Genomic DNA, 24918 nt, shown 5'->3' with positions numbered 1-24918 from the left:
TGGCCTCTCACCGCGATAGGCTAACTCAGCGCACAGGAGTGCCGAGATTGTCTCGAGTTTGTGTTCAGCCTTGCTGAGCACAGACAGGCCCTAGCCAAGGCTTCCATCTTCCTAATTAGACAGAGAGAAGTCAGTCAGGCCCAAAGCCCTGCGGGACCTGCTGCCTGGCTTCTCACTAGGGGAAGGATACGTACTCCCTTTAGCAATGCCGAACAGATACGGCTTAGGAGTGACATACAGATGCAGAACGAAGAATTTTTTTTGCCATTTGAAGGAGAAATATGTATTATATTTACTGTAATAAATCATAAAATGACTGTGATGTGTCTTCAAGATTAAGGACACATACAAATCCTGGCTTCTCACTCAATGCTACAGCCAGCATGTTCTCCTTTGAAATTTTAACTCTGGTCTGGACCATCTGTTTTTGGTTGCCTGTTTCGCATTTATTAAAGTTGAAATTAATGCTGGATTTTAGCTGAATCGGTAAATGTCTGTTTATGACTCGTCATAAGTCGTCAATAATCTTTAAGAGGGAGCAGATGTTTATCACGGTTAAAGTGAGCAACATGTTAATGGAGTCTGGCAGATAGTAAGACAGGCAGTCACTGAACAACAACTCTAGACTGTATATTTTCAGAGCAGTGGGCTTTTGTTTTCAGGATACATTGACAGACAACTGACAGGTATAAACAGCATAAAACACCTGTTGTCACTTGTTATTGTCAAGTAATATAATGTATATTATAATAATAATACTTATATATATATATATATATATATATATATATATATATATATATATATATATATATATATATATATATATATATATATATGTTATTATAATATATATTAAATAGGGATTGAACCAATGTGATATACTCTCTATGGCTCCAACTTGCTATCTGGATGGGCCTACGTTTGAATGCTATGGTCATCCAAGGACAAATCTGTAATATATTTACTGCAATAAATCATAAAATGGCCATGATATGTCATCATCCACTGAAATTTCAATTCTGATCCAGACCGTCTGTTTTTGCTTGCCTATTTCATGTTTATCAGACTTAAAATTAATGTTGAACGGTCCTTGAATCACAAAGTGTCCATCTATAACTTATAAGAAATCATTAATAATCGTGTAGAGGCAGCAGATGTTTATAATGGTTAAACCGAGCATCATGTTCATGGAGTCTGGCAGTCAGTGTGTATTTTTATTTTTTAACTTTACATTGACAGACAACTGACAGTCATAAACAGCTGATCATATTACAGTGTAGGACTCAATGACACTTGCGATTGTCAGTGTACAATGTTGCGCATGTCTTGCGCTCCTGCAGCCCGCAGAGCCTCCACAAGTCTTCAACCATAGATCATAGCTGAAATAGGATTTCAGCCTACTGGACTCCTGTACTTATTTTTGCACATGCAACTGATACATATTGCTCTTTTAGGCGCAGAGTCTGAACCTTAATAACTTTCTGCAGACATGAATTTCATTCATATTTAGGACAAAATGGTTCACTTTATCAGCAAATACTGTAAGATATTCATTAGAAAGAAGCACAGAGGATATATGATTCACATCAGGCGTCTGCATCTTATCGCACCTTGCTGCCACAGCTAGAAGATTCTTGGCATTGGCTGCACCTGGATCCACAGACAGAGACTTGGCAGCCAGCAACAGCTTACTGGACGCCATAGAGATGTTCTTCAGATTACCAATGACTTGGATCTGGTCTTCCTGGCTCTGCACAGGCAAGGAGAAATAAAAATACAGGTGATTTTTAAGATTACACAGTATTTACTGTATCAGCTGCAGCTGTCAAGGGATAAAGTATCCCTTGGTGGTCCCTACCACCTATATCCTCTTTCCTCACTCAGCAGGCCTCTTTGAGCCTGATTAAAGCTCGGGTGTCATGCTACATCAACTCCAATCCCAGACGATCTTTCCAAATTAATGAGCAAAACAACCAGAACAAGAACATCACAAGATCTCATTACATCTGACTGTGTTAGTGCTCTTGGGGACAATCATGTGCCTAAGTGAATTAGATGAAAAGGTCTAATTAACAAATGACTTAAAGAGCTTAGGTAATAAAGTCACATGAAAATATGAGCTTGGCCACTCATGTAAGACTTGTATGTTTTTGAAGGTTTGAATGCTCCTCTTCATGTGTAAAACACTGGTGGCAGTAGGTTATCATTGAACTGTTTCAATGGAGTGTGGAGGGGTTGTGTGATCATGAAACCTACTTGGGTGTGTCCCGCCATCTCAATGCCAGCATCCAGGAACTCATCAAAGTCTTGGCTGAACTTCCCTGAGGCCGCAGCCAGCTGGCTGCTCGTTCCACGAGAGGAGTGGACGACCTCGCCTGCAGAGTGGTTGAGTTCAGCTGCTGTGTGGTTCAGATCAGTCTGGGCCTCCTGGAAAGTCTTATTGCAGGGAGGGAGCTTCAAAGACAAGACGCACATCAATTAGAGAATACTGTAGTTCTCAAATCAGAAATCAGGTTAAATGGAAATAACCTGTACAGTTATAGGGTAATATTTTAATGTATGTGTTCGGTACAGATGTTTTTGTGGAAATACAAACACGCTAACGCTGAGTTGCATCAACAAGTCTGAATTTTTAAACCCAATTACGCCATAGTTTTAAACTAGTTCATTATGAAAAAACATCAATAAGAATAAATAAGACTTTCTCTGCCGAACCATCATGAATAGACTAATTAGCCTAACTTACTTTTTTGTTAGCTACCAAACAATGTAACAGTGTGTTATGATATAACATTTTAGTTTCCGGTTTTTGCTTTTTAAAAAAACTTTTTAGCTAGATAACAAACAATGCAATATTTTTTAAATAAACTTTTTAGCTAGCTATCAAACAGTGAAACATTTTCTTACGATAATAATATAATACAGAGCTGCAAGTAGGTTCTGACAGCACTCAAATTTATTTTTTATTTATCTATGTATTTAAATGTGGGTAAGCAAGCAAACACTATCGATTAAACTCTATTTAATTTTGGTTTACATCACTGAACCTGGATTTACTAAACTGAGATTAGTTTTTAATTGTGCAACATAGCTCTACTGAATTTTAAATCTGGATTTACTTATTTTAAAACTAGTTTTTAAATCTGATTAGAATCAATCTTAGATGCACTCAATCTGTGTTGGTGCAACCCAGTCTAAATCTGAAGACATGACCAAGTGAAAGCCTGACTCACAACGTCCACCAGCAGCTTCTTGCTGGCCTCTCCGATGCTCCGGAGGGCCATGTCAACATCCTTCTGGCCTGGCAGGCAATTCACACAATTATTCAGGGAGTGCGACACTGCTTTGGCCACCTGAAACATAGCACAATGTCCAGTCAATGGACTGCCATTAGTCATTCTAACAATGTGCCACACAATACAAAGTCCCAGAGCAAGGCCATAAGGGGAAAAACATCTCAAATGCAAATTGGGCTCACAGTGGCGCACAGTAATCCGTGTCACTAATTTATGCTGCTGTCACAGATATATGCCAAACAATATGTTTATCCCCTGAAGGGCTGCGGGAGAATGAGCAGTTTTACTCTGGCACTCCTGAGAGAGGAATACCAGGCGAGAGACAGAGCAGAGAGAAAATAGCAACGCTTAGAGGGGGATGATTGTTATGGAAAGAAGAAATGTTTACAAATCAGCAGAGGAGAGAGGGAGAGAAAGAGGGGCCTGAGAGGAACAATGAGATCGCTACATGAATATCACTGCCCCCGGGGGTATATATTACCGGCAGCTATGCTTACCTGTGCCAGTCTCTGCTGACTCTCAGCATCTCCTGGATGAACCAGCGCCTGATGGGCTTCATGTATAAGCATGGCAGAGCCCTCCATGACATACTGGGCTGAGTCCAGCATTGCAGCTGCTGCCTGAGGCTCCCTGGTGCTGGCTGCCACTCCTCTGGCTGCCTGAGCCAGTGTCCTTAAAGCCTGTGCTGTTTCTCTGGCAGCCACACCTGCGAAACAACCACAAACATGAGTTGAAATGACAATAAGTAATTTCAATCACAGTGACAAAGAAAAATCATAAAGCAAATAATATTAGTAGGGTGCAAATCACAAGTTTCATCAGGATGTATATTATGTAGATATATTGATATACTTTATAGACACCCCTGCCTTTTCAGCTTTTGACCATAAAAGAAAAAAATACAACACATTATAATTGTAACCAGTCATGTGCAGTCAAGTATAGTTTCATCCACTAACACTGAAAACATGGTTTAACAATGAGAACATGCTCTATAAACACAGTATGTTCCTGCAATGTTGCGATTGTGGCGTATCATGTGTAAAGTTGTAACATCATTACTGCCACATTACCATTAGTTATGTTGCTGTTGCACTGCTGAAATGTTACAGTGAAGCGGGTTTCCTATGGTGTTTTTGCGACGTCTGTTCAACGTCCTCTGCATGATGTTTCTTGTACTTTATAGACTGACATTGCTGCAACGTTGTTAAAACATCACAGCACATCCAGAAAGTGGTGGAAACGCTGGAACACCATACTGACAACATTTAAAAAACATGTTGGCCACAACGCCGTGGAATTTTACTTGGTAAGTTGGTGCAACATCACATGTCTTGAAAGTGACATTGCAACTATGTACGTTCCTGCAATTTACTGGCAACACTGGAATTTCACGTGTAGGAAAAGTTATTTAAATTTACAACTATGTTCTGAAATCTCAATAATAAGTGTCAAGGTTCATCTTTTTGCTAGTCGCCATGGCTGCTTGATATTATCCGCCTGGTGTTGACACTTTAGGAAGGAGGTGCACATGGACACAAACATGACACACAGGTGAAACAGATACATAACAGTGTATTTTAAAGCTTATGATATGGAGCGATTTTTTGACTTTGCATCCATGATGTTGGATCACAGATCATTAGATCGATCAATCTAGAATGATAGATCAACACACCCAAATATTGGAATAAAACAGTATCAGTAAATACAAGAATGTGACTGTTTCATGTGCATAACAGACATCTATTGAAATAACTGTGGCTGTAACACAGGTGTATAATTCTTATATAGAGGAAATATGCCGTTCTCCTATGTTGAAAATTGTTATGTACTGAGAGTAAGTAACCATCTTACTGTGGAAATTGAAACTGATGTGTTACTAAACACATTAATTTCTATCTCATTAGTTTTTGCAATACGAACTGAGAGGTATGTGCATTTCCTAACTTCACTCTAATTGTAATAGCATTCTGCAAATCAGCTGGCAGGGGTTAGCCGTACCACACTGAGAGAACAAACTGTGATACTGAAATGCCCTCATTGTTTAAATAAATGAGTTAATATAATAAATATGGCCCCACATGGGAGGTGCCCTTAACTTATTATACACAGAGCCGAGAAGAAAAGCAGCAAATTGCATCAAATTGCATTAACCAGCCAAGTGGAGCCATTTGCTGATGGAATGTTAAATCTGGAGAAAATAAGATTAATGAGTAGCGAGCAGCACCCTGGGCCACAGCATGAAGTGCTGCCTGGGAGCACTCATTGTTAGAAATGCTTTTCTCTATCTGTCTTCATCTCTCCTCCCCCGAGATCCCCAATTGAGCCAGAAATGACAGCAAAACAGCCGAGCAATGCTGGATTCAGAGGGTTCAGTTTGAGGCAATAGTGATAGCACAAATAAAGGAGTCATAATTTTCTCTGTCAGCTTTGTCCTCACACTCCCACTTGGCGCAGTTTAAAGAAACAACTTTTTCAACAAAATTATAGTCGGCAAACCATATGTTTATTATATCTATTGACTCCGGCAATGTAACTACTCTACACAAAAGCAAATTATTTAATCCAGACCCACTCTCTGAGCAGAATGCACTTCTCTTACCTGTATAATGTTCATTGCCCTGCGCAGCACATGTCAGCAACTGGGCCATAGAGGAGCCCACAGCCTTTGATGTACTCCCTAAATCTTGAGCACACTTTTCCAGCTGTATGAACAACAGAATACACAAATAAAAATTTAATTCGTAGCTGTGATGTCCTCGTCATGTTAGTATTTCTACAGTTGGAAATCTACAGTATAATGTTTCAATTAGGGCCTGACACCAATACCCATATAAGGGAATGAAAATATTCAGATATCAGTATATTAGTCGATGTTCTTTATACATTATATATCTTGCAATGATCCCTCAAATGTGGTTATCAAACAAAGACAAAGATAAGTAATGGAGGCTGGATATTTTACAGTTTAATAATAAACTGTATTGTCTAAAATGATATCAGGGCACTGAAACAGTAAACTTACACTGGTATATTTAATACCAGTACTGACCGTTTCTCCAGGAAGAGGTTTGAGTTGGCCGTCAATGACGGACATCTTGGCATCTTGAAGCTCACTCTTGAGTGTCTGTACAGTTTTGAGGGCTGAATCGATCTCCAGAGGACCACAGGCTTCATGGGCCTTCAAACAACACGCATGTAATGTGTTACTCGCATGTACCCATATAGAGAAAGCATGCAGCCTTTATGCTGTGCTTGGTATCTCTAAATGAGATCAAACAACATTTCACAGGAAGATAGCAATGAATGTCCCGCATCAGTGAGATGAATCCTGCTATCTCCACCGGTGTTATGTAAAGGTACCTTCTGGGTGGCAGTCCTGAGCTCAGCCAGGCAGGTAGCCAAGTTCTTGGCACACTGGCCCAGTTGCATAGCAGCAGCCTGATCAGCCACTGTCGGAACTGCTGACTTTGCAGACGTCACCATCTTACTTCCAGGCTTACAGAGGGTGACAGAAAAACAACAACAGCAAAGTCATAAAGGAGCGGTAAGTGTGTGTGTGTATCTGGTGTCAGAGAGTTTGATATTTGCTGACTGTGTCAGGGTGAAAAGGTCTAACCTGTAAGAAGCTCTGGCTGGCCATGATGAGGGCAAGCTGGGCCCCAAGCTCCTCAGGCTGGGCCTGGCTGCTCCTCATCCCCTGCACCAGCTGGGGAATGCTATCTGCTACTGCCTGCATTTAAACACACCAAAATTTAGTTTAGTTTAGTCTAAGTGTTGTTTAATTTTGTTTTGTTGCTCATTTCAATGTGTATTTTCCTAATGTTGCAAAACAGAGATAGAACACTCTAAAACAAACCACTTATGCACATTCTGTGACTTATAAGACCTGCCTCTTTCTTAGTAAAGGTCTGGGCTACTGTAGAAATATGGCGGCTCAACAGGGCTCAGTGGAACAGGACACACACTTCAACAAATATAAATGGCTCATTCTAAGGTAAGGAAAACATAACGATTTATTTTCAGCTGATTATACTTCAATGAAAAAAGAATATATTGAATGTTAAATTCAAATTCTGCCATATTCTGCTAATAAATAACTCTCTGTAAATGTTGCACACTGGATATTTAAAACAACAGTAAACGGAGTGTGTGATCTTACCTTGCAGCTATGTACTAGCTGTTGATGTGAGACAGTATTTTTGTTGGAAGCAGCAGCATTTTGAGCCGCTGCGATGGTCTGAGTAGCAGCAGCCGCTGCCTGCTTTGCTGCTATCTGTTCAAGAGATACAAATGGGAATCATTTAGACTAAAGCAAGAGAGCGGCGCCTGGACGAGAGTAACATTCTTTTACTCAGTGCAGTATTATGCTGTCATGTTCTGTACTCAGACAGAGCTGTTCTCATCAAACCAAGAGGGGTCACAAACCAAATGTTGTGCAAGAAGAGGGAAATGGGTGGGGTTGCACTGCTCAATCTTTATTCCATGAGATGATCAGCGGTGCTTTCCCCTCAATATGTTTCCAAAACTAAAGCACTAAAAATATACTGCTTAGCTCATATTATGATAGACAGGATTGAAAACAGAATGAGAAGACATTCCTTGTTGAGTGAATAAGGAGATGAAAATGAAAAAGTAAAGCCAGAATACATGATATCATAATACTAAGAAAAAAAAAATACTGGACTTCACGTAACACTGACATAATGGGTGGGAGTAGCATTTTCCTTCTATGGTGAAGTCTACTTTCTGCATTTCTAAAGGAGGAATATGTAAGACCTAGTGTTATAGGATGAGTACTGCAGTTTAAATAGCAAGTTGAAGCCATAGATGGTGTATTAAATAGTGTGAATCCCTACTTAATATACGATCTGTGGTTGAAGGCAGTTGTTTCCCCTCTTCCTCAGACTTAAAGCTCAGATAGGTCGCCTGCATGCTGCACGAACACTGAACCTTTATGAGTGCAAGATGAGCACGACATTATACTTTGACAATGATGGGAAGCGAAACATCCCACACTGTAAGTTGATCAGCTTTTTATAACTATCAATTTACAATTTCTAAGTATTGCCCCTTATTTTTGCTGTGTTAAGTTAATCAACTGCTAATGTTAGCTAATATAAGATGTTATTTTTATGTGTCACTTAGCAATGTCTTCAGCCATCTTCAAAATTTGGTTCTCTTTTCAACATATGCAAGCCTAACGTATAGCATATTTAACTACAAAAACCAGCTGACTGATGTACCAAGCTTGCTCAACTGTCATTGGAGCACAGAGCAAGAAGGGGCGGGACTTACGAGGTGTAGTGTTTTAATAGAGGCCAGTATTTCACCTTAACATGTCTCCTTAATCTCTGATGATACATCATGGTCATTTTATGATTTAGCGCAGTAAAAATACATATTTCTCCTTTAATATTCTATACAGAATACTGCATTCGCTTCTAAATATAAGCATATGGACATCTGTACAGAGACTGACTGATAGTGTGATACGTCACAACAGGTAAGATTAAAGGGGTCTTCAGGGGCCTTAATGTGACCGTGATAATTGTGACATGCACACTTCAGACTCATGACACTTCGGCCTTCATTGGCGCACACATTTCCTTGATGGAGGCGACCATTAGCACCATTACTGTGACCATCTGATGCAGGGAGGCAGGCTGAGATATATGTCTGATAGCAGGCTGATCCCAGCCCTGGGTAATGCATAGTTTATGTGTTTGGGAAATTGAACATTGGGTGCTCTGGAGCAGAGAGGGGCTAGTCATTAGCGGCAAACTGACACCAAAGGCTAAACACAGATCTTTACACTCAGATAGTTCACTCAAGGCACTAATGGGATTCATAGCTCACTGCTACGAGAAAAGAGAAATAACACAGACAAATACACTAAATGGGACGTATTTGTACAAATGGCCGCTGAGGCGTTTCATTATTCGTATTCTGTCATGTGTTTCCTTCATCCTAATGTCCAAACTCTCCATTTACTTCTACTAGGGGACAACAGGGCTGGAAGTACAGAAGAGCAGTGGCAACACTGGTCTTTTCTGTTGTAACACGAAAGTCAAGAACATGCTGTGTCCACACAAAGTAGATCTGATCATTTAGTCTACAGGCGAAAATTAGGTGGCTTAGTTACTGCAACAAAATGTTTTTTTTAACTTCAAAAGAAGAAGAAATAGTAGGTGATGTTTATTTGTCAAAGAGTATCTGTTGGTCAAGCATCAGTCAAGGTTTAATTTATCATGCTAGTCTATCTTTGGTGATAGTCAGGGTAAAGTTAATGGAGACAGAGCAGGGACAAGGTAACATCATGGTACTTTTGTGCTGCTACTATTAAACATGTATTTCTTTCCTCAATATATTTGAAAGAAATGTCCAGGGTTGGGTGAGGAAGACCAGTCTCTTCAGGTCAGATGTGTGAGGTAGGGAGGGACAGTGAATAAGAGGTGACTATGTACTAAGGTGAGTTTAACACATTTTAGTACTGTAAAAGTACTTGTACTTGAGTACAGATTTTCAATACTCTCTCCACCACTGCCTGCGCCTGTGTTTCTTAAATCCCAGTACAAAAGTAACTGCAACTTAAGTTGAGTGCAACTTTAATTTCCGGACTGATTGTGTCCAGACATTTATCCAAAATGTTAAAAAAAATCATTGTTGTTGGTAGAGGACATATGTACGTTGTTCAAAATAAAATATGTTCACTCTAAATAAATGCATCTCAAAGTGGATTTCTTCGTCCCTGCTCATGTTTATTCTGCAGGGATGACAGAATGTGTGAAAGAGATGTTCGGTGACATTGTTGCTCCTGAGGAGAAATCAGGCGAACAGTTGTGTTTTGATCAGTGTCAGACCACACATAGATGATGACACGTTGACTCTTATGACTCACCTCCAGCCTGTTAACCAGTTTTTTCTTTATAGCGTTCTGAGCTGCAGCATTAGTGGCTACTCGTAGCCCCTCAGCTGCCTCTCTGAGCCTCTGCTGCTGGTCTTCATTCTCTGGGTAGGCAGCCGCCCCCTGAGAGCACACGAACACACACACACACACGACCATGACACACGCATTCAGTATATAACAATAGCTATCAGAGCTCAGCAATGAGAGTTTAACAACTTATACACATTGTGCAATAGATGCAAAGAGGCTGACTAGCTCTGTCTGCTTTCTGACAGTTTCCAAGGAAACCGTGAGCACCAGATTCCCACTTCCTCTTTGATAATGGCAGTGATGTGATGATTAATGTGTCACAGATCAAAAACATCTAATGTGCCATGAGCAGCGTTTCACTTGCCTGGGTATTTCACACTGATAATATCCTGCTCGACAGTGCCAGGGGCTTATTAAGAGCTGTGGATGCTGCAGCACCCTTTTATTTTGGATGTGAAATGGTGCTGGTAGCTAGTGCACACAGTAATGCCTAAATATGTATTCTAATACAAATTAAAGCATTTCAGTTCAGTCCATCTTTTAACACTGCATTCAATATGGCATTAGACATGCAAGAACACCGTGGCAGTGCTAACAGAAAAAGAGAAAGGCTGAATAAAATACACAAAATCAACAATTGTAGATCAAACTGATTTTTATAATGGGGTTACACTAATGAGAATTGTGTTGTGTCCTGTTTTAATTTGGAATGGAGGAGTAATTAAACTACAGAAAAACATTGAGTAATGACAGAAAGCAATTAGATTATGTTATTAAATTGTATTTCAATAAATTACATAACTAGATACCTGCTTTAGCAAATAATTATTCACATTTGTTGCACTACATTGTGAGAGTAAAGTGGTTTCACTCTTACCTTAGCGGCCTCCACCATCCGAGCTGTGGCATCAGCCAGCAGTTTGGCTGCAGCCAGCAGCTTCTTGGAGTTGTCGACATCAACTTCGGCCTCTGCATCAGATCTCATGGCATTGACCAGGTCAGAGGTGGCCTGGGCTAACACCCGGGCCTGACGCACCATCTCACCTGTTCATACAGACACACAGACATCAAGATTATCAACTACGATAAAAGCACAAAGAGTCCATTTGGGCTGAAAAACTGATTTGGCGCTTCAGACCATTTACATTTGTTTTTGTCTGTCTTTGGGAACTGTCTGTTTGTTGTGCAGATTGTTGTAGATTTGTATCCATTTTGACAGCAAGAATCTTTTGAAAGGGATGATTCAGTTTTGGCGTTGTCATCATCTCTTTATCTGTCAGAATCAAGGATGTGCTTCTTATGACAAAGGAATTCCCCAACAACCTGAGACAAATAGCAACACTCCTCAAATTTTAGCAGCTAATTAGTACTGACAAATGTGCAGTGGTGTAAGAAGTATTCGAATCATTTACTTAAGTAAAAGTAATACTAGAGCATTAAAATACTCTGTTACAAGTAAAATAACTGCATTAAAAATATACGTGAAAAAATAATCTGCAGAATATGCAATGTAACCAGCATCTACAGCTGTCAGAAAAAAATGCAGTAATGCAAGAAGTACTTTTCCCTCTGAAATGTAGTGGGGTAGGAGTGTACTGCACATGTGCATGTGTGATACGGATAAAATCATATATGGAATTTTTTTTTATTGCACTACCAGTATATGTATATTGTGAAATATATATTTTGTGGATGTTCTATAGAGCTAAAATAACCAACAGAAAAATCTATTTATGGCTAATCCAGTGACTGAAATACCTAAAAAAAGATATTTCATCTAACTGATGCAAAAATCCTGTACATTAAATACTGAGTTAAATCAGTCTTGTTCTCTGATTTGCAACACTGCCCACATTGGCCAAATACAACCGAAGATATTAAAGGAACAGCGTGACAGGATGTCTGACAGTTGAAAAATGAATATAATCTCATGGTATATAATCATCATATCACCAAACCCCAGCGCATCACCAAGACATCTCCCTAAGTATCCTGGTCTTACGGAGACACATCATTGTTTTCACCTTCATGAACTTTTATAGCTGAAGGTTTCCAGTGAGTCATCCTCTCTCACACAAATGAAAGTCTTTGGAATATATGTAACATCTCCCCACACACCTGCTATAAAAAGCTGTGTTTCCCAAACACCCACCTCTAGCTCGAAATAACTCAGCACAGTGAAGTCTATGAAAGACAAGACCTCTAGGAGCTTTACAACCTACAGCCGATGGCCTCAAGAATCAAACAATACACTATATGTAGACTGAACTTGAATCACTGAATGCTGATCTTTTCTTCTTCTTTTTTTTTTTTGGTGTTGATTTATAGAAGGTAAAAAGTTTGTCCTTCCAAAAATGCCCAGGTCATGTGTTTCCTTTTAAGTTTCAAAGCCTCCCTGAGCCTGATTGAGTCCAGATTGAGGGCTCTGTAGTGGTTTTGGATGACATGTTTCCTACAACCCCTTGAGAATTGGCTGGGTTTGAAAATTCTTCAGCCTCATGGCTCGGACCATAACAAATGGCCTCAGCTTTGAAAAAGTTTTTTCAATCATTTAACATGAACACAAACACAAACGCACCCTTTCATGCAGTCAAAACACATGAGAAGTCAAGTGAAAGCAGGTATTCATTAGAGATCACCTGATTTATTACTGTTGAGCTCTTGTTGTGAGTAAACAGATAAACTGCAAAGATACTGAACAACTTAAATTAAAAACATTTTTCAAGAGGAATTCATCCACAGTGTTCTCTATCCTTGAGAAGTTTGTTTTACAGTACAGTAATAAGTTATAAGAGAATGTACTGTGTATCAAAGTAGACAAAAATTAAAGAGAATATGTTCTTTATTAGTATTAGTATCATTATTAGTATTAGTACCCTCTAATAAAGTCCTGTAATGGTCTTACAGTGAGAAATACTATGTTTTAGTTATAGTACAGTTCTGTTGTAATGTGTCCCAAATTACCCTCTAATAAAATCAAATAAGGGTCTAAAAAAAGGTTCAAAACTGTCTTATAAAGAAAATATTACTTCTAGATTTGTCTAATTCAATACAAAGTACATCTTGTTAGGTCTTATTGGTGCACTATAAAATAAAGTACGACCAGAACTTCTTTTGGCACTCACCAGCATCACCCATGGAAGTGAAAATGTTCTCTGTCACGTTCATGATCGTGTCCGTGGCCTGGTCGTAACGTCCGATGGGCTCGCCGCAGCTGGCGTAGTGGCGGACGTGCTGCAGCAGATCACTGAGGGCCTGGCTCACCACACCAGCTGCTGCCCCGACTTGCTTCAGCAGCTCGCCATCGTCGCTGGCCGAGCGGCAAGCCTTGACACAGGTTTCCACGGAGCGGTCCACCAGCTTCCCGGCCTCGACAAGCTGCTCCTGACACACTGGGGAGCTGATGGTCGGGCTCACCACCTGCACCACACACAGTCGTTGGCAGAAACGCAGATGAATCACAAAAGCTGAAGACTACGATGACATTAGATACAATATATCTAAAGGAAGTTTCTGACCAAAATAACCACTTATTTCATTCACAGTATGACACAAAGACCTGTTTTTAAATTTAAAAAAGGTTCAATGCTGCAGTTTTTCATCAGTAAATAGTAACAATGGCCAGTGTCATACATTTCCTGACTGCTGGTATGTCCTTTACCTACTTGGCTACAGAGATGAACAAGTTTTAGATCAGTACCTTGGTGCAGGCCACCAGCTGCGAGGTGGACAGGGCACACTGAGTGGCAGCTGCGATCACCCGGTTCTGCAATATGGTGTCCTCAGCCACCTGGGCCACGTTCTTGGCCTTCAGGACTAACATAGCAGCTGCATTGGCCACTGCTTTGGCCAGATTCATCAGGGTGTCCTGCAACATATTAATCAATGTCCTTCACTGAAACACAGCACAGCTGCGCACATGTGACTGAGGGGACCAAGAAAGTAAATGTTTTTAACTCATTTTGTTCAGTTGATAGAGTGAGAGTACTGAACATCTAGTGCACAAAGAGTAGTGTAACAGTAAAAATACCTTAAGCAAGACGCAGATGGTGATAATGCATTTTAGGAGATTAATAATAAATTTTACTTGTGTAATTAAAGGGATACTTAGGATTATTTGAAGTGGGGAGCAGAGAGAAGTACCAGAACAGGAGCTAAGCCATGAACTGGCATGGAAAGTCTCAGCAGCACAATGTATTTTAGACAAAATAAATATGAGTAGGCTATATTTAGAGTTTTTTCACTATTTTACCTTGTCGTCAGACAGGTCTTTCTCACATTAAACTGCTGCATAAGTCAAATATTGCTCCACTGGCACTGTCATTTCACCTTGAAGAAAGCTACTGGTTTACCACAGCCTCAAGCTGTTAGTTTGCTTGTGTTATTGTGTAACTTCGGTGTTTTAAAAGGTAAGTTGTAGTTCAACAAAAGTTACATAATGGCAGGAACGCGAGGAAATTTCTCCAGTGGAGTCTGGTTAAGAGGGACACAGTAATATGTGGTCTATCTAAAGGTGGTTTCCCGTTGGAAAAGGCTGACAGCAAGGTGAAGTGGTGAAAATATTCTAAATATTGTGTACAATGAAACAAGTATTGATTTTTTTTAGATGGGCCTTCTTTTAAATGGATAAAAGTGGAGTTTTCTGCTGACCCTGTCCATAGCAGTACATTACTTATCTTCCATGCTGCTTCTCCAAACGGACGTGTCGACTTGAATCTATTGTATAATACGCTGACTATTGAGAAGTACCTCATACACCACTTCAAATAATCTGAACTATCCCTTTAAGTAAATCAAATGGATTAGAGACAACTTTGATCTTCTTGTAGCAGAGGTGTACTGGTTCCATGAGACCAAGAATGTATAGATGCTATATGAGGCCTGTTCTCCAGGGATTAACACTAACGCAAGTGGTATCAATGCTGTGAGAAACCATCTAGCAACTATAAGATGTGTATGTAGAGGGTAAATGAAGCAGATAGTAAGGGCCACAGATAGTGTTAATGGATATCTGAGACACTCTGTTAGAAAATCCACATTGCAACAGTCTAATAATAAAGCCTGATATGATTATATAAGCATGTATTGTCATTTTTAGAGAGGGGTTGAGAATCCGTGTGTCTTCCTGTTTGGCCAGCAGTGTCATAGAAACAGTGAGTAGGCGGTGTCCGACCTGGAACTTCTCATCGGTCTCGCCCTCCCCCATGTGACGGAGCAAGTCCCCGCTGGCCTGTCCGATGCTTCCTGCCGCAGTCAGCACCGTCTGTCTGGGCTGTACGAGGATGACATCACCACATTCATTACACTGGCCTGGCCCATCACATACACAGGCCTCCGTGAATTATCTAAAACAGACTTCTGGATCAAAAATTATCCTCACTGGGACACTGATAAAAGGAACGGCATGCCGCTCAACACTGTATGTGGCTTTGTGGCTACTGGGATTACAGTAGAGGATGAAGTCTAAGTCAGTACAATAATCAGCGGGAGTCTCACCTCGGCGGCAGCAGGCTCAACAGAGCGGAGCAGATCTGACACAGCTCCTGCCAGCATCCTGGCAGCACCCATGAGCTTGTGTCCACTGCCCACCTCATCGTCCATTAACGCCGCCAGCAGCTTGACACCCTTAGACATTTCCGTGAGGTTGGAGGAGATGGTTGTGATAGCGCATCCCACCGCCGTGTAGTCTGTTTCTGTGGGCTCACCTGTGGAGGATGGATTGCCATCATTAAAAATACACCTCTGCTGTGCATCTTAATCTGCTGTGCTGCTGCCACGTTGATTTAGGTAATCCACGGGGCAGCTTGCATGTCACATGCTGTAACACACACATCAGTGTCAGTGTCATAATTAGAGCCCATTTGAAATGGTTCCACGGAGATGAGCACATTGATGGACCAAGTGGCCGTGAAGAAGAAAAACTTTGTATTAGACAGTGTGGGGGAGCATAAGTGCAACCAAACAGATGGCGAAGTAAGATTAAAACCCTGCAAAAGGCTGGCAGGAACTTGACTGGCATTTTGCCAAGCAACAGGGAGCGGAGAGAGATGCTGACAGGAAGTTGAGTTCAAGATTTATTTATCAGTAGAAATATCTATTAGGGAAAAATATCAGATGAATGCACCTTTGTTTAAAAGAGCATCATCAGGGAGTGCTTAACTCTGACTTGGAAAACATTTTTATTGATTCCCATCTTGGTTTTGCAATGGAGCTCAACGGTGGCCATGCATTTTTGGATGGTAACGGAAGTCAATTCCACATTCATTCACCCATTAAATAATGTTTCATAAACTACTTATATTAAGTGTTTTAAGTCATGACCATTAAACATTTGATTCTGAGCAAAAACAAGCACAAATTCACAACAGCTGTCACCAGCTACTGCTATGTTTGTATGCCCATGCATCCAGGTGTGCATGCATTCACACACACGCAACCATATACCTGCATGGCTTAAGTAAAAGGAGGGGGATTAAGTCACACCAATGGAAAAAGGAACTCTGTCAAGTCCAGTGATACCTGTTGCTAGGCTCTATGACAAACACCTCATGAGTTATGAAAGAGGGTGTGGCTAAAGTGTACAGGGGGGCGAGGCATTTGTCACATGAAAAAGAAATTCTGCTGAGCACAATGATTTCTTCTGCAAGAGTCTACAACAAACGGTTCATGAGTTTGGTCATACTGCATGAATCCATTTGGAAGTTATGCACCTTTTTGTTATAATCCACTGTATTGTATTCACTGCAGCATAAGGACATGATTAGTAAGACAACTCACGTGAGCTAATGTTAGCTCCCTAACTAGCCAGCCTGCTAGTGGAATTAGCAGAACACAGTAAACACTTTTCACTGTAACGACCATTCAGAGACAGTGCTGTTAGTTTACTACAGACTACAGGAGCACATGCCATGATTTCACAACCTCATAGCTCATGGTAAATCTACGTTGCATTGCTACAACATTATGGCTGATAATCAAGAATATAAACCCGATCCATGAACTGGAATTCTGGTGTAGAAATAAATGAAAACTGAAAATGGTATCATGATCCATCCTTTAGCTTTTAGTATTCTCCTGGGCACTCACCTGCAGTGAGATTGACCACAGATGCCGTTCCAGCGGTGATGGCATCAACTTGAGAGTGGATTTCATGTTTGGATTCATCCACTTTGTTCTGAACCCAAACTCTGGATGCCTTTCGTTGGAGGAGGAAAAGCAGAGCTATTGGCTTTCATCACAGTGGGTGATTTTCAGCTCGTATAAACTTTCTCGTGCAGGATTAAAGGACTAGGGCTGTACAACACCTACGGCTTTGGAAACACTCAGGCATTAAATGCAGCCTCCATATTTACAGTCAGTTCTATATCCTAATTATATTTCAGAAATATGATGGACTTTGATGTGATGCGAATGCTTAATTCTGTCTAATCTGCCTTTGCTTTGCAAAACCAGAGGCTGTAATATCAGAAAGCACACATTTATGAGTGGAGTGGCTGCTGTAAATGATGGAATGTGGAGGAGTACTGAATCTATCCATGCTGCATCTATTCTAAAATATTTTTAAAAACTGTGCAGTAAGTAGAAAGGAGACTTACTAAGTCGTGGCCCAGGGGAGGCGGATTATCCACGTATCCCAGGTCAGCCTGAGCCTGCTGCACAGCCTGCATGCTACTGTTGATGGTCCCCATCAGGGCCTGCTGGGCCAGACTCTGATTGAAACAAACAAGAGAGACACACATTGCGCAAATGACTAAACAAAAGCAATCTAGATACGTGAAATGTATTGTCTGTGGGTGCAAAACTGTGAAACTCTCTGTCTTGCAATCTAATGTCTATAAACCGCAGGAGACAGATGGACTTTTAGTGCGAGTATGAGGAACTTTTCATTCTCTATTTGTCTCTTCATATTGTTTGTTGTGGTTTATTGTTGACAGCAAGGACCACAAGCAATATTTCAGATGCTGCAGATCCAACTTTCATAAAAAATGTAAGAATGAGCTCAACACCGTATTCTGATATTTAAAAAAGGTAGAAGAATTGAGCACAGTGAAGGTGATGCATCATTTTCTCATCCCCTCGGTTCTTTCTTTCTGTATTTTAATTGCACAAAGTTGGATGACACGATTTCATGTCAAAATATGGTGACACAGTGGAAATACAATATTTGTCCAAGACACCATCGGCGTGTTTGCTACCAATGCACAGATTTAGCATGCTGGAAAAAAGAATTGATATGCCAGAACATCAGATTTTCACTACATGTTTATTGTGGCTAAAATAATTCACTAATGATCCTATCACAATATCTATAGTAAAGCAGAAAAAAATGGTCAAATGTACTGTCTTTGTTTGTTTTTTTCTTTTTTGGCAAATTAATTACTCTCAAATTAGGAGTACAGGGAGGTGGAGAGATAGTCTGTAACTATAACTGTAACTGATTTACTGTACAGTATATTTAAGAGGCACCAGGTTATTTACATGATCTGATCATATGTGTATTATTAACATGATATCAATATTTCATTTTTAAATATCAGTGTCAATACACTGTATGTTAAAAATGTCCTACTACTTCCAGCTGCATTTTGCAGAATGCAAGCCAGCAGGCTTCCCAGATGACAGATCATTTTGTTTCTTGCATCTCCAACGTAACATAAAGTAATATAGCACCTGTTCCAAATTTGCACAGTTTTTTCTTCAAATTTCATGCTACGGACTGCAATGGACATGTGAGTAAGAGCGTCAGTCTTCATGGAAACATGCTATGACAAAGTAGTTATATGCACTTTGCTGGTGCAGCTGCAGTAAATACTAAAAGTACAAAGAAAAAGTATGCAATCTGGAACGCAGCTCATATTTGCTTGCAGGTGAAAATACTCTCACTCACCAGTGGGGGCATGTGTCCTCTGTGCATCTGTCCTGTGGTGATTTGCTGCTGCGCAGAGGGCATCGTGCCCATATTGAAGGTATCAGGCCCGCCGATAGACCCCGACCGAATTATACCTGGAAGTGCCACTGAGCCGTGCTCCACACGCCCCACCCGATTGAACTGCTGCTGCAAAATTGTGGACCTTAAACAGGAAAGAAAAAGAGATGGGAAATAGATGTAGAAAGTCATAATAAAATACACTTTAATCATGAGGTTCCTTCATTGTGCATTTTTGTTCAACATACACATACAGAGTGTATGCAGATGCATTCAAATCTGTGACCTTCTGGTTATGTGGAAAAATGAGGATTTAAATGAAATCATGTGAGTCATGGAAAGGTCACTAATATAAATGAACTAAGCACTAACAAATTTAGTCAGGGTTGGTGACTGTATAATCATGTTCATTGCACTTTTCATATAGTCTCCTATCCTTACAAAAACCATCAGATCATTTATAAATGATCCTATTTTAAACCTATAATTGTTACACGGTAGCATTTTAATTTGCAAACTGACTCCTGGAGGTGATGTAGTATTTTCTATTTTCAATTGTTTTACTTGCGAGTGGATCTTTGAATTCTGATAATTGTTCCCAATGATAACGCAACTGTTTCAAAATTATAATTAAAACAATTATCACGCTAACAACTGCTCCCACAGTGAGTAGGCATTGTCAGAAAAAATATTATATGGAAAAATGTCTGTTTTCCTGCCCAGCTCAACAGATGCTCCTGACTCCATTGGTTAATTATGGCTTGTTTTGAGAGGCAGCAATTATGTTTTTGTGCTGAGAACCACAACATGAGTCAATTGGCCCATAAGCAGCAGGAATATGATGCCCCATTCTGCCAGCGAGCGGTTTCACTAAGAGCCATGTGGATTTCCAGTGACAACAAATTTCCAGGCTCTGTGTGATAAAGCCCCAGTCCATCACCATTACCTTCATTTCCATCAGTTACTAAGCGAGATTGGGAAATCAGGAGAGACGGCGTCCAACTGTGAGATAAGAATTACTGAATAAAACAGCTTCCAATGAGATGATATCTTAACCTGCATGATGTCTTACCTTCTACATGATGCCGCTTTCATTTGGGAAATAAGATGATAATTTAGTGGCTTTACCCTGAGGCAGGTTTTGTGTTTAGGTTTGCAAAAACAAAAAGCGTCCGAGGAAGCAATTCAACAAATTGTATTGTGGAATATTGAGGATGGTGTTATCTTAAAATTCAAAGTGCTGTTTTTGTCTTTAATTCTAACATTTCTTCTCTTGGGGGTTCTGTGCCGGGCAGGCGGAAATGTAATTACATGCACAATTAAACAGTAAGGTTCAAATTCATGAAGAATGACTAAACTGTGTTCGCTGAATCAGAATGGTCAGCCTACAATACAGCCGCTAATTCACGAGTACAACTCACTTCTTAGGGGAAACTGACTCCTCCAGCATGGTGGACTCCTCATCTCCCTCCAGGCCAAAACGATCCTTACTCTGCTTCTGTAGAAAGACGAGTAGGAGACGTCAGAGTAAATAATGTGGCCTAATTGTAGGAAGAATTTGATGTATGTTGCTAATTCAGGTTTTTACATGCAGTCGCTTACCTTCTTGAGAATGATATCAATGTATCCAGCAATAAGTTGTGATATCTGCTCTCCCTCTGTAGTTTGGACGGAGTAGTAACTCTCCTGGTACTCTCCAAAATCCTTTGTAACACAACAAAGACAGCAGAGAATCAGGGCAAAATATTTTAACATCTGTCTTTCATTTATTTATTTAGATTCCCCATTAGGGGACACCTAACACAAGTAAGTCTTTCTGATGTCTGAAATTTGATAAATCATATTCATCTACAACATCAAATTTGTGATACGTTACTGCATGTTGATTACATGCACATCTCTAATTGTGTAACATTAAAGGGATAGTTCGGCTTATTTGATGTGGGGTTGTATGAGGTATTTATCGATAATCAGTATATTAGTTGTAGTAGATGGTGGGCAGCATTCATTCTGATGTACGTTCATTTCTGACTCTGCTCAGCAGAAGGTTGGTAGTCTCAGAATTAGTCTTATGACTTAGTTTCAGAGGCCAACACCAGGGACTGAGAAGAAGACATGATACCTGAGCAACACTGGACTATTGATTATTAAGCATTTGATATACCTAATAACATCTTAACAGTCTTTTCACAGACAAAGAAATGCCTTACTGGGTTGAGGTTCTGAATAAACTTGGCAACACCTGCCCTTAATGAAGAGAAAAAGTGGTTTCTATGGCACATCCCATTCCTCCAAAGAGCTGATTAAAAATTAGTAGTAGTGAATCTCAAAACTCACTTCAAAGGCATTCTACAGAAATGCAAGGGTGAATATTTTTAGTTTAAATCAATGTTGGCAAATATACCTTGGAGTATTTTTAAAATCTGCATAATCTATTAATCTTTAAATGGAGCGCTCCTCTCTAATACGGGAGGAAAACAGACAGTACTGTTGCCAACAGCTGGTTAAGAAAATTGAAAAAGCTTTCAGATCAATAATACATTTCAATTCTGCACATTCTTCCCCAGGCATCCATTGTTAACTCAGATGAAATGGCCGGCTAGCATGCTAAAAACATTCAATACCAGAGTCTGAGGTCTCAATAATTTTTAGGATGCTGTTTGTGAAAATGAAAACTGGGGGGAAAGCTTGAATACGTGATGCAGAGCCGAGTAAAGCACAACATGCACAGAATAACTGAGTATTTGGACAGGATTAGGAGTGTATAATATCTGAATCTCTAAGGCTGGGTTGCATCAACAAAATCAAATTTTTAAACCCAATTAAATCATGGTTTAACTTTGAAATATGTGGCACTGAACTTCTAAACTAGGTTAAAGTTAAGACAGATTAAATCTAAACCTTTCTTTAAACCTAAGTTTGGCAGTTTGGCTTTTACTCAAAAACCAGATAGCATTTGATTCTGTTGTACTGTATGAAAACATCAAACTCCAATTCAAAATGTGATCCAGAATTAACTTAACATTCGATGAAGTTTAAATTTCAAAATAGATTGAGATTGAGAGATTGCGATCGGTTGAGAAAAATCATGAAGTCATAGTGTAGCTAACTTTTTAGCTAGCTTGGAAACAATGCAACATTTAGTTAACTTTTATCTAGCAAACAGTACGTTTATAATTTTTAATAGGTCTTTATTAAACTGGCTTAGTTATTTTTTATTGCTTCAGATGTGACAGGAGAAAATGTAACCACCAATGATTTAAGAGAATAGTTAATTTTGTGGAAAGTATCAAACATGAAATAATGGTGTCTAATCCATCAAACTAAGAAGGGGACTCAAATCAGAGAAGGTGATGATCTAAAAATGAATGTACAACTGAGAAAAGCCAATCTGCTCCCTGGGATCAGCTCAGTTTTGTTGTACCTTTAGTGACTCACAATAAATACACATTAAACTTTAACAACTGCTTTGTGTTTGATTGCGACAACGAACGGTGTGGCGGTGGTGTAACCCATCTACCCCAGCAAAGTTTCTCCTCACCACATTGTTCTTTTGCCTTTTAGCTACTTTTTAGTGAGCTAGGAAACAAAAAAAACCCTTTCTTTATAACTTTTATCATTGTTATTATTTTCAGCTAGCTAGCAAAAAATATAACATTTTTACTGTCATGGCAAGCTAGCAAACAATGCAATGTTAAGGAAGAAGCCTACAGAACAGTGGAAAGTTACAGGTTTTCCCCCCATTTTCATTTATTTATCAATTTATTTAAGCAAGCATCCTCATTTTGATTAAATTCTATTTAATTTACATCCCCAAATTTTGGCAAACTCTGATTCAAACAAATCTTAGATTAAATTAATCTTTATTGGTGCAACTGTCTCTGTAATTCTGAGGACTGGATGCAGAGAGTCACACAGTACCAGGGTGAAGCTCTTGGGAGAAGCAGCCCATCTCTTGACTGTTGTCAGCGGCCACTCCTGCACCACATCCTTCGTCTTCTCATCCACTCGCATCACTGACTCTTTGGTTATCCCCAGCAGCCGTGGGACCAGCTTATTTTTACCCTTCATCTTTTCCTGTCAGAGAGGGGAAACATCAGACAACATTTATGTCGGTGCTAAACACCTACACAGATGATTCATTCAGGGCGCGGACGCGAAATCGTTGTGCCATTCTGCTGGTGCTGTCGTAACACACATGCTGTGTCCATGCCTTAAAGCCCCGACTGGAGGAGGAGGAGAAGGGGCAGCTGTGAAGTGACCCGGTAGAGTTCAGCCTTGTTTAACTGCTGCTTTATTGAACAGGGTCTCCACAGGCTTTAGTCACTGTCAGCACACCAGCATGGTGCTTCCACCAGCTCTCTGCCTGACCAGCTCCACTGCCCTCCACTCGCTGCCCACTGAAAATCTATTACAGCTCACTTCAGAGACTGAGCCTACACTTGGCTCCCCTCCAGGGGAGCAGAGGACGACACAAAAATTAGCGGTTTGTAGAGATGGGGGAGTTCAAAATACGTACATTTCATGCCTCCGGGCTATTGTTTTTTTTATCACTGGGTCAAAATGGAGAGCTGTGAGAATCACACGAAGGCCAATGAATAGAACAGCTTCTAGTAGCAGGGCTCTTAAACACAAGGACAGATAACATTATTCCAGTGTTCGTGATATCTTCATACAAAGGTTTATTAAAAACCTCCATTGTTTTAGGTTAATGTCATAATTATCAAGCAGGAAGTCTGATTTTCTAATCTGAAGTGGGCAGCTGAGGTATTATGGTATTTCAAACCGTTTAACCTTGGTTATTGTTGGGGAAAATCTGCTTATGCAAAAGATCACAATAGAAGGGGGTCTGTATATTGTACACTCCTCAATGCCTTGCTGCACCAAACACACGCACCCTAAAAGATGTCTTTTCACCCTTGCTGCTACCCCAGTTTTGATATAAGGATACAAGGTGATTTACTTATCATATGCAACAAGGTTGTATAGTGAGATTTCGAGGTAGTTTCCTCTTGACTGATTGATTGGAATAGGCTGAGGACATGAATAAAAATAAACAAACTAATTAATATGGAGGAGTGCTGAGGGTGAAATAAGCAGTCCCACAGCCTGAAGGAGGTGGCAGCAGGGTGAACAGGCTGTGGCTGGGGTGGGTATTGTCTTTCAGTATCGTTTTGGTTCTGCCGAGGCACCTCACCTCCCCAGTATCACTGACACTCTGCTGACGACCTGGCAGACCCGATGCAGAGTGTTCCTGTCTTGGGCCGTGCACATCCCATGCCAGCGTGTGATGTCTCCAGTCAGGATGCTTTCAATATATATCAACATATAATATGTTCCAGCCATATATTGCGCTATATGATTGGCTCACGTTTAATAAAAAACATGTACGTCGAAAAATGTCTGAAGGTTTGGAATCATTCTAAGGTCTTTCATTTCTGCATAGCAGACCACTGCTATGAATAACAGACTGGTGCGATGAAGACCTAATTTCTGCTATATACACCTCTGGAGGAGCATCAAAATTATTTTTAACCTGATAAAATCATCATGAATATTTTGTGTCAATAAGTGGGATAATATACAGTGAGGTCAGTATTGTGACATAAAACCGTGATTCAAGACTCCCCTACTTCACATCAGGGTCCTGCACCATCATGTCACGGTTTGTTTCATTGTGTATTATCCTTACCTATCACCACAGTTACTTGTGCATCAATAACATCAATGTTTTGAGTTAAACTATCAGG

The 24918-nt window shown here is 40.1% G+C and overlaps 1 protein-coding gene across 2 annotated transcripts in view; it reads right to left on the bottom strand.

The window, feature by feature from the left end:
* The window catches only part of tln2b (talin 2b), a 114913-nt gene that overhangs the window by 31941 nt on the left and 58054 nt on the right, over positions 1–24918 (bottom strand). For both annotated transcript variants that reach the window (XM_084733442.1, XM_084733443.1), the window contains exons 10-30: positions 23090–23245; positions 20771–20872; positions 20590–20666; positions 19130–19313; positions 17838–17951; positions 17329–17437; positions 15739–15947; positions 15416–15514; positions 13943–14110; positions 13368–13662; positions 11120–11286; positions 10204–10332; positions 7465–7578; positions 6922–7035; positions 6666–6800; positions 6355–6483; positions 5905–6007; positions 3797–4005; positions 3237–3356; positions 2260–2457; positions 1614–1753 (exon numbers count right to left, since the gene is read on the bottom strand). In XM_084733442.1, coding sequence (XP_084589568.1) covers positions 1614–1753; positions 2260–2457; positions 3237–3356; positions 3797–4005; positions 5905–6007; positions 6355–6483; positions 6666–6800; positions 6922–7035; positions 7465–7578; positions 10204–10332; positions 11120–11286; positions 13368–13662; positions 13943–14110; positions 15416–15514; positions 15739–15947; positions 17329–17437; positions 17838–17951; positions 19130–19313; positions 20590–20666; positions 20771–20872; positions 23090–23245 — 3071 coding nt within the window. The remainder of the gene's footprint in view (positions 1–1613; positions 1754–2259; positions 2458–3236; positions 3357–3796; positions 4006–5904; positions 6008–6354; positions 6484–6665; positions 6801–6921; positions 7036–7464; positions 7579–10203; positions 10333–11119; positions 11287–13367; positions 13663–13942; positions 14111–15415; positions 15515–15738; positions 15948–17328; positions 17438–17837; positions 17952–19129; positions 19314–20589; positions 20667–20770; positions 20873–23089; positions 23246–24918) is intronic.

This window comes from Lutjanus erythropterus, chromosome 13 (assembly GCF_056507025.1).
Source record: "Lutjanus erythropterus isolate fLutEry1 chromosome 13, fLutEry1.hap2, whole genome shotgun sequence".
NCBI classification, from domain to species: domain Eukaryota; kingdom Metazoa; phylum Chordata; class Actinopteri; order Lutjaniformes; family Lutjanidae; genus Lutjanus; species Lutjanus erythropterus.
Note: the sequence above shows the minus strand (reverse complement) of the source record. Positions and strands in the feature narration are given on the sequence as shown.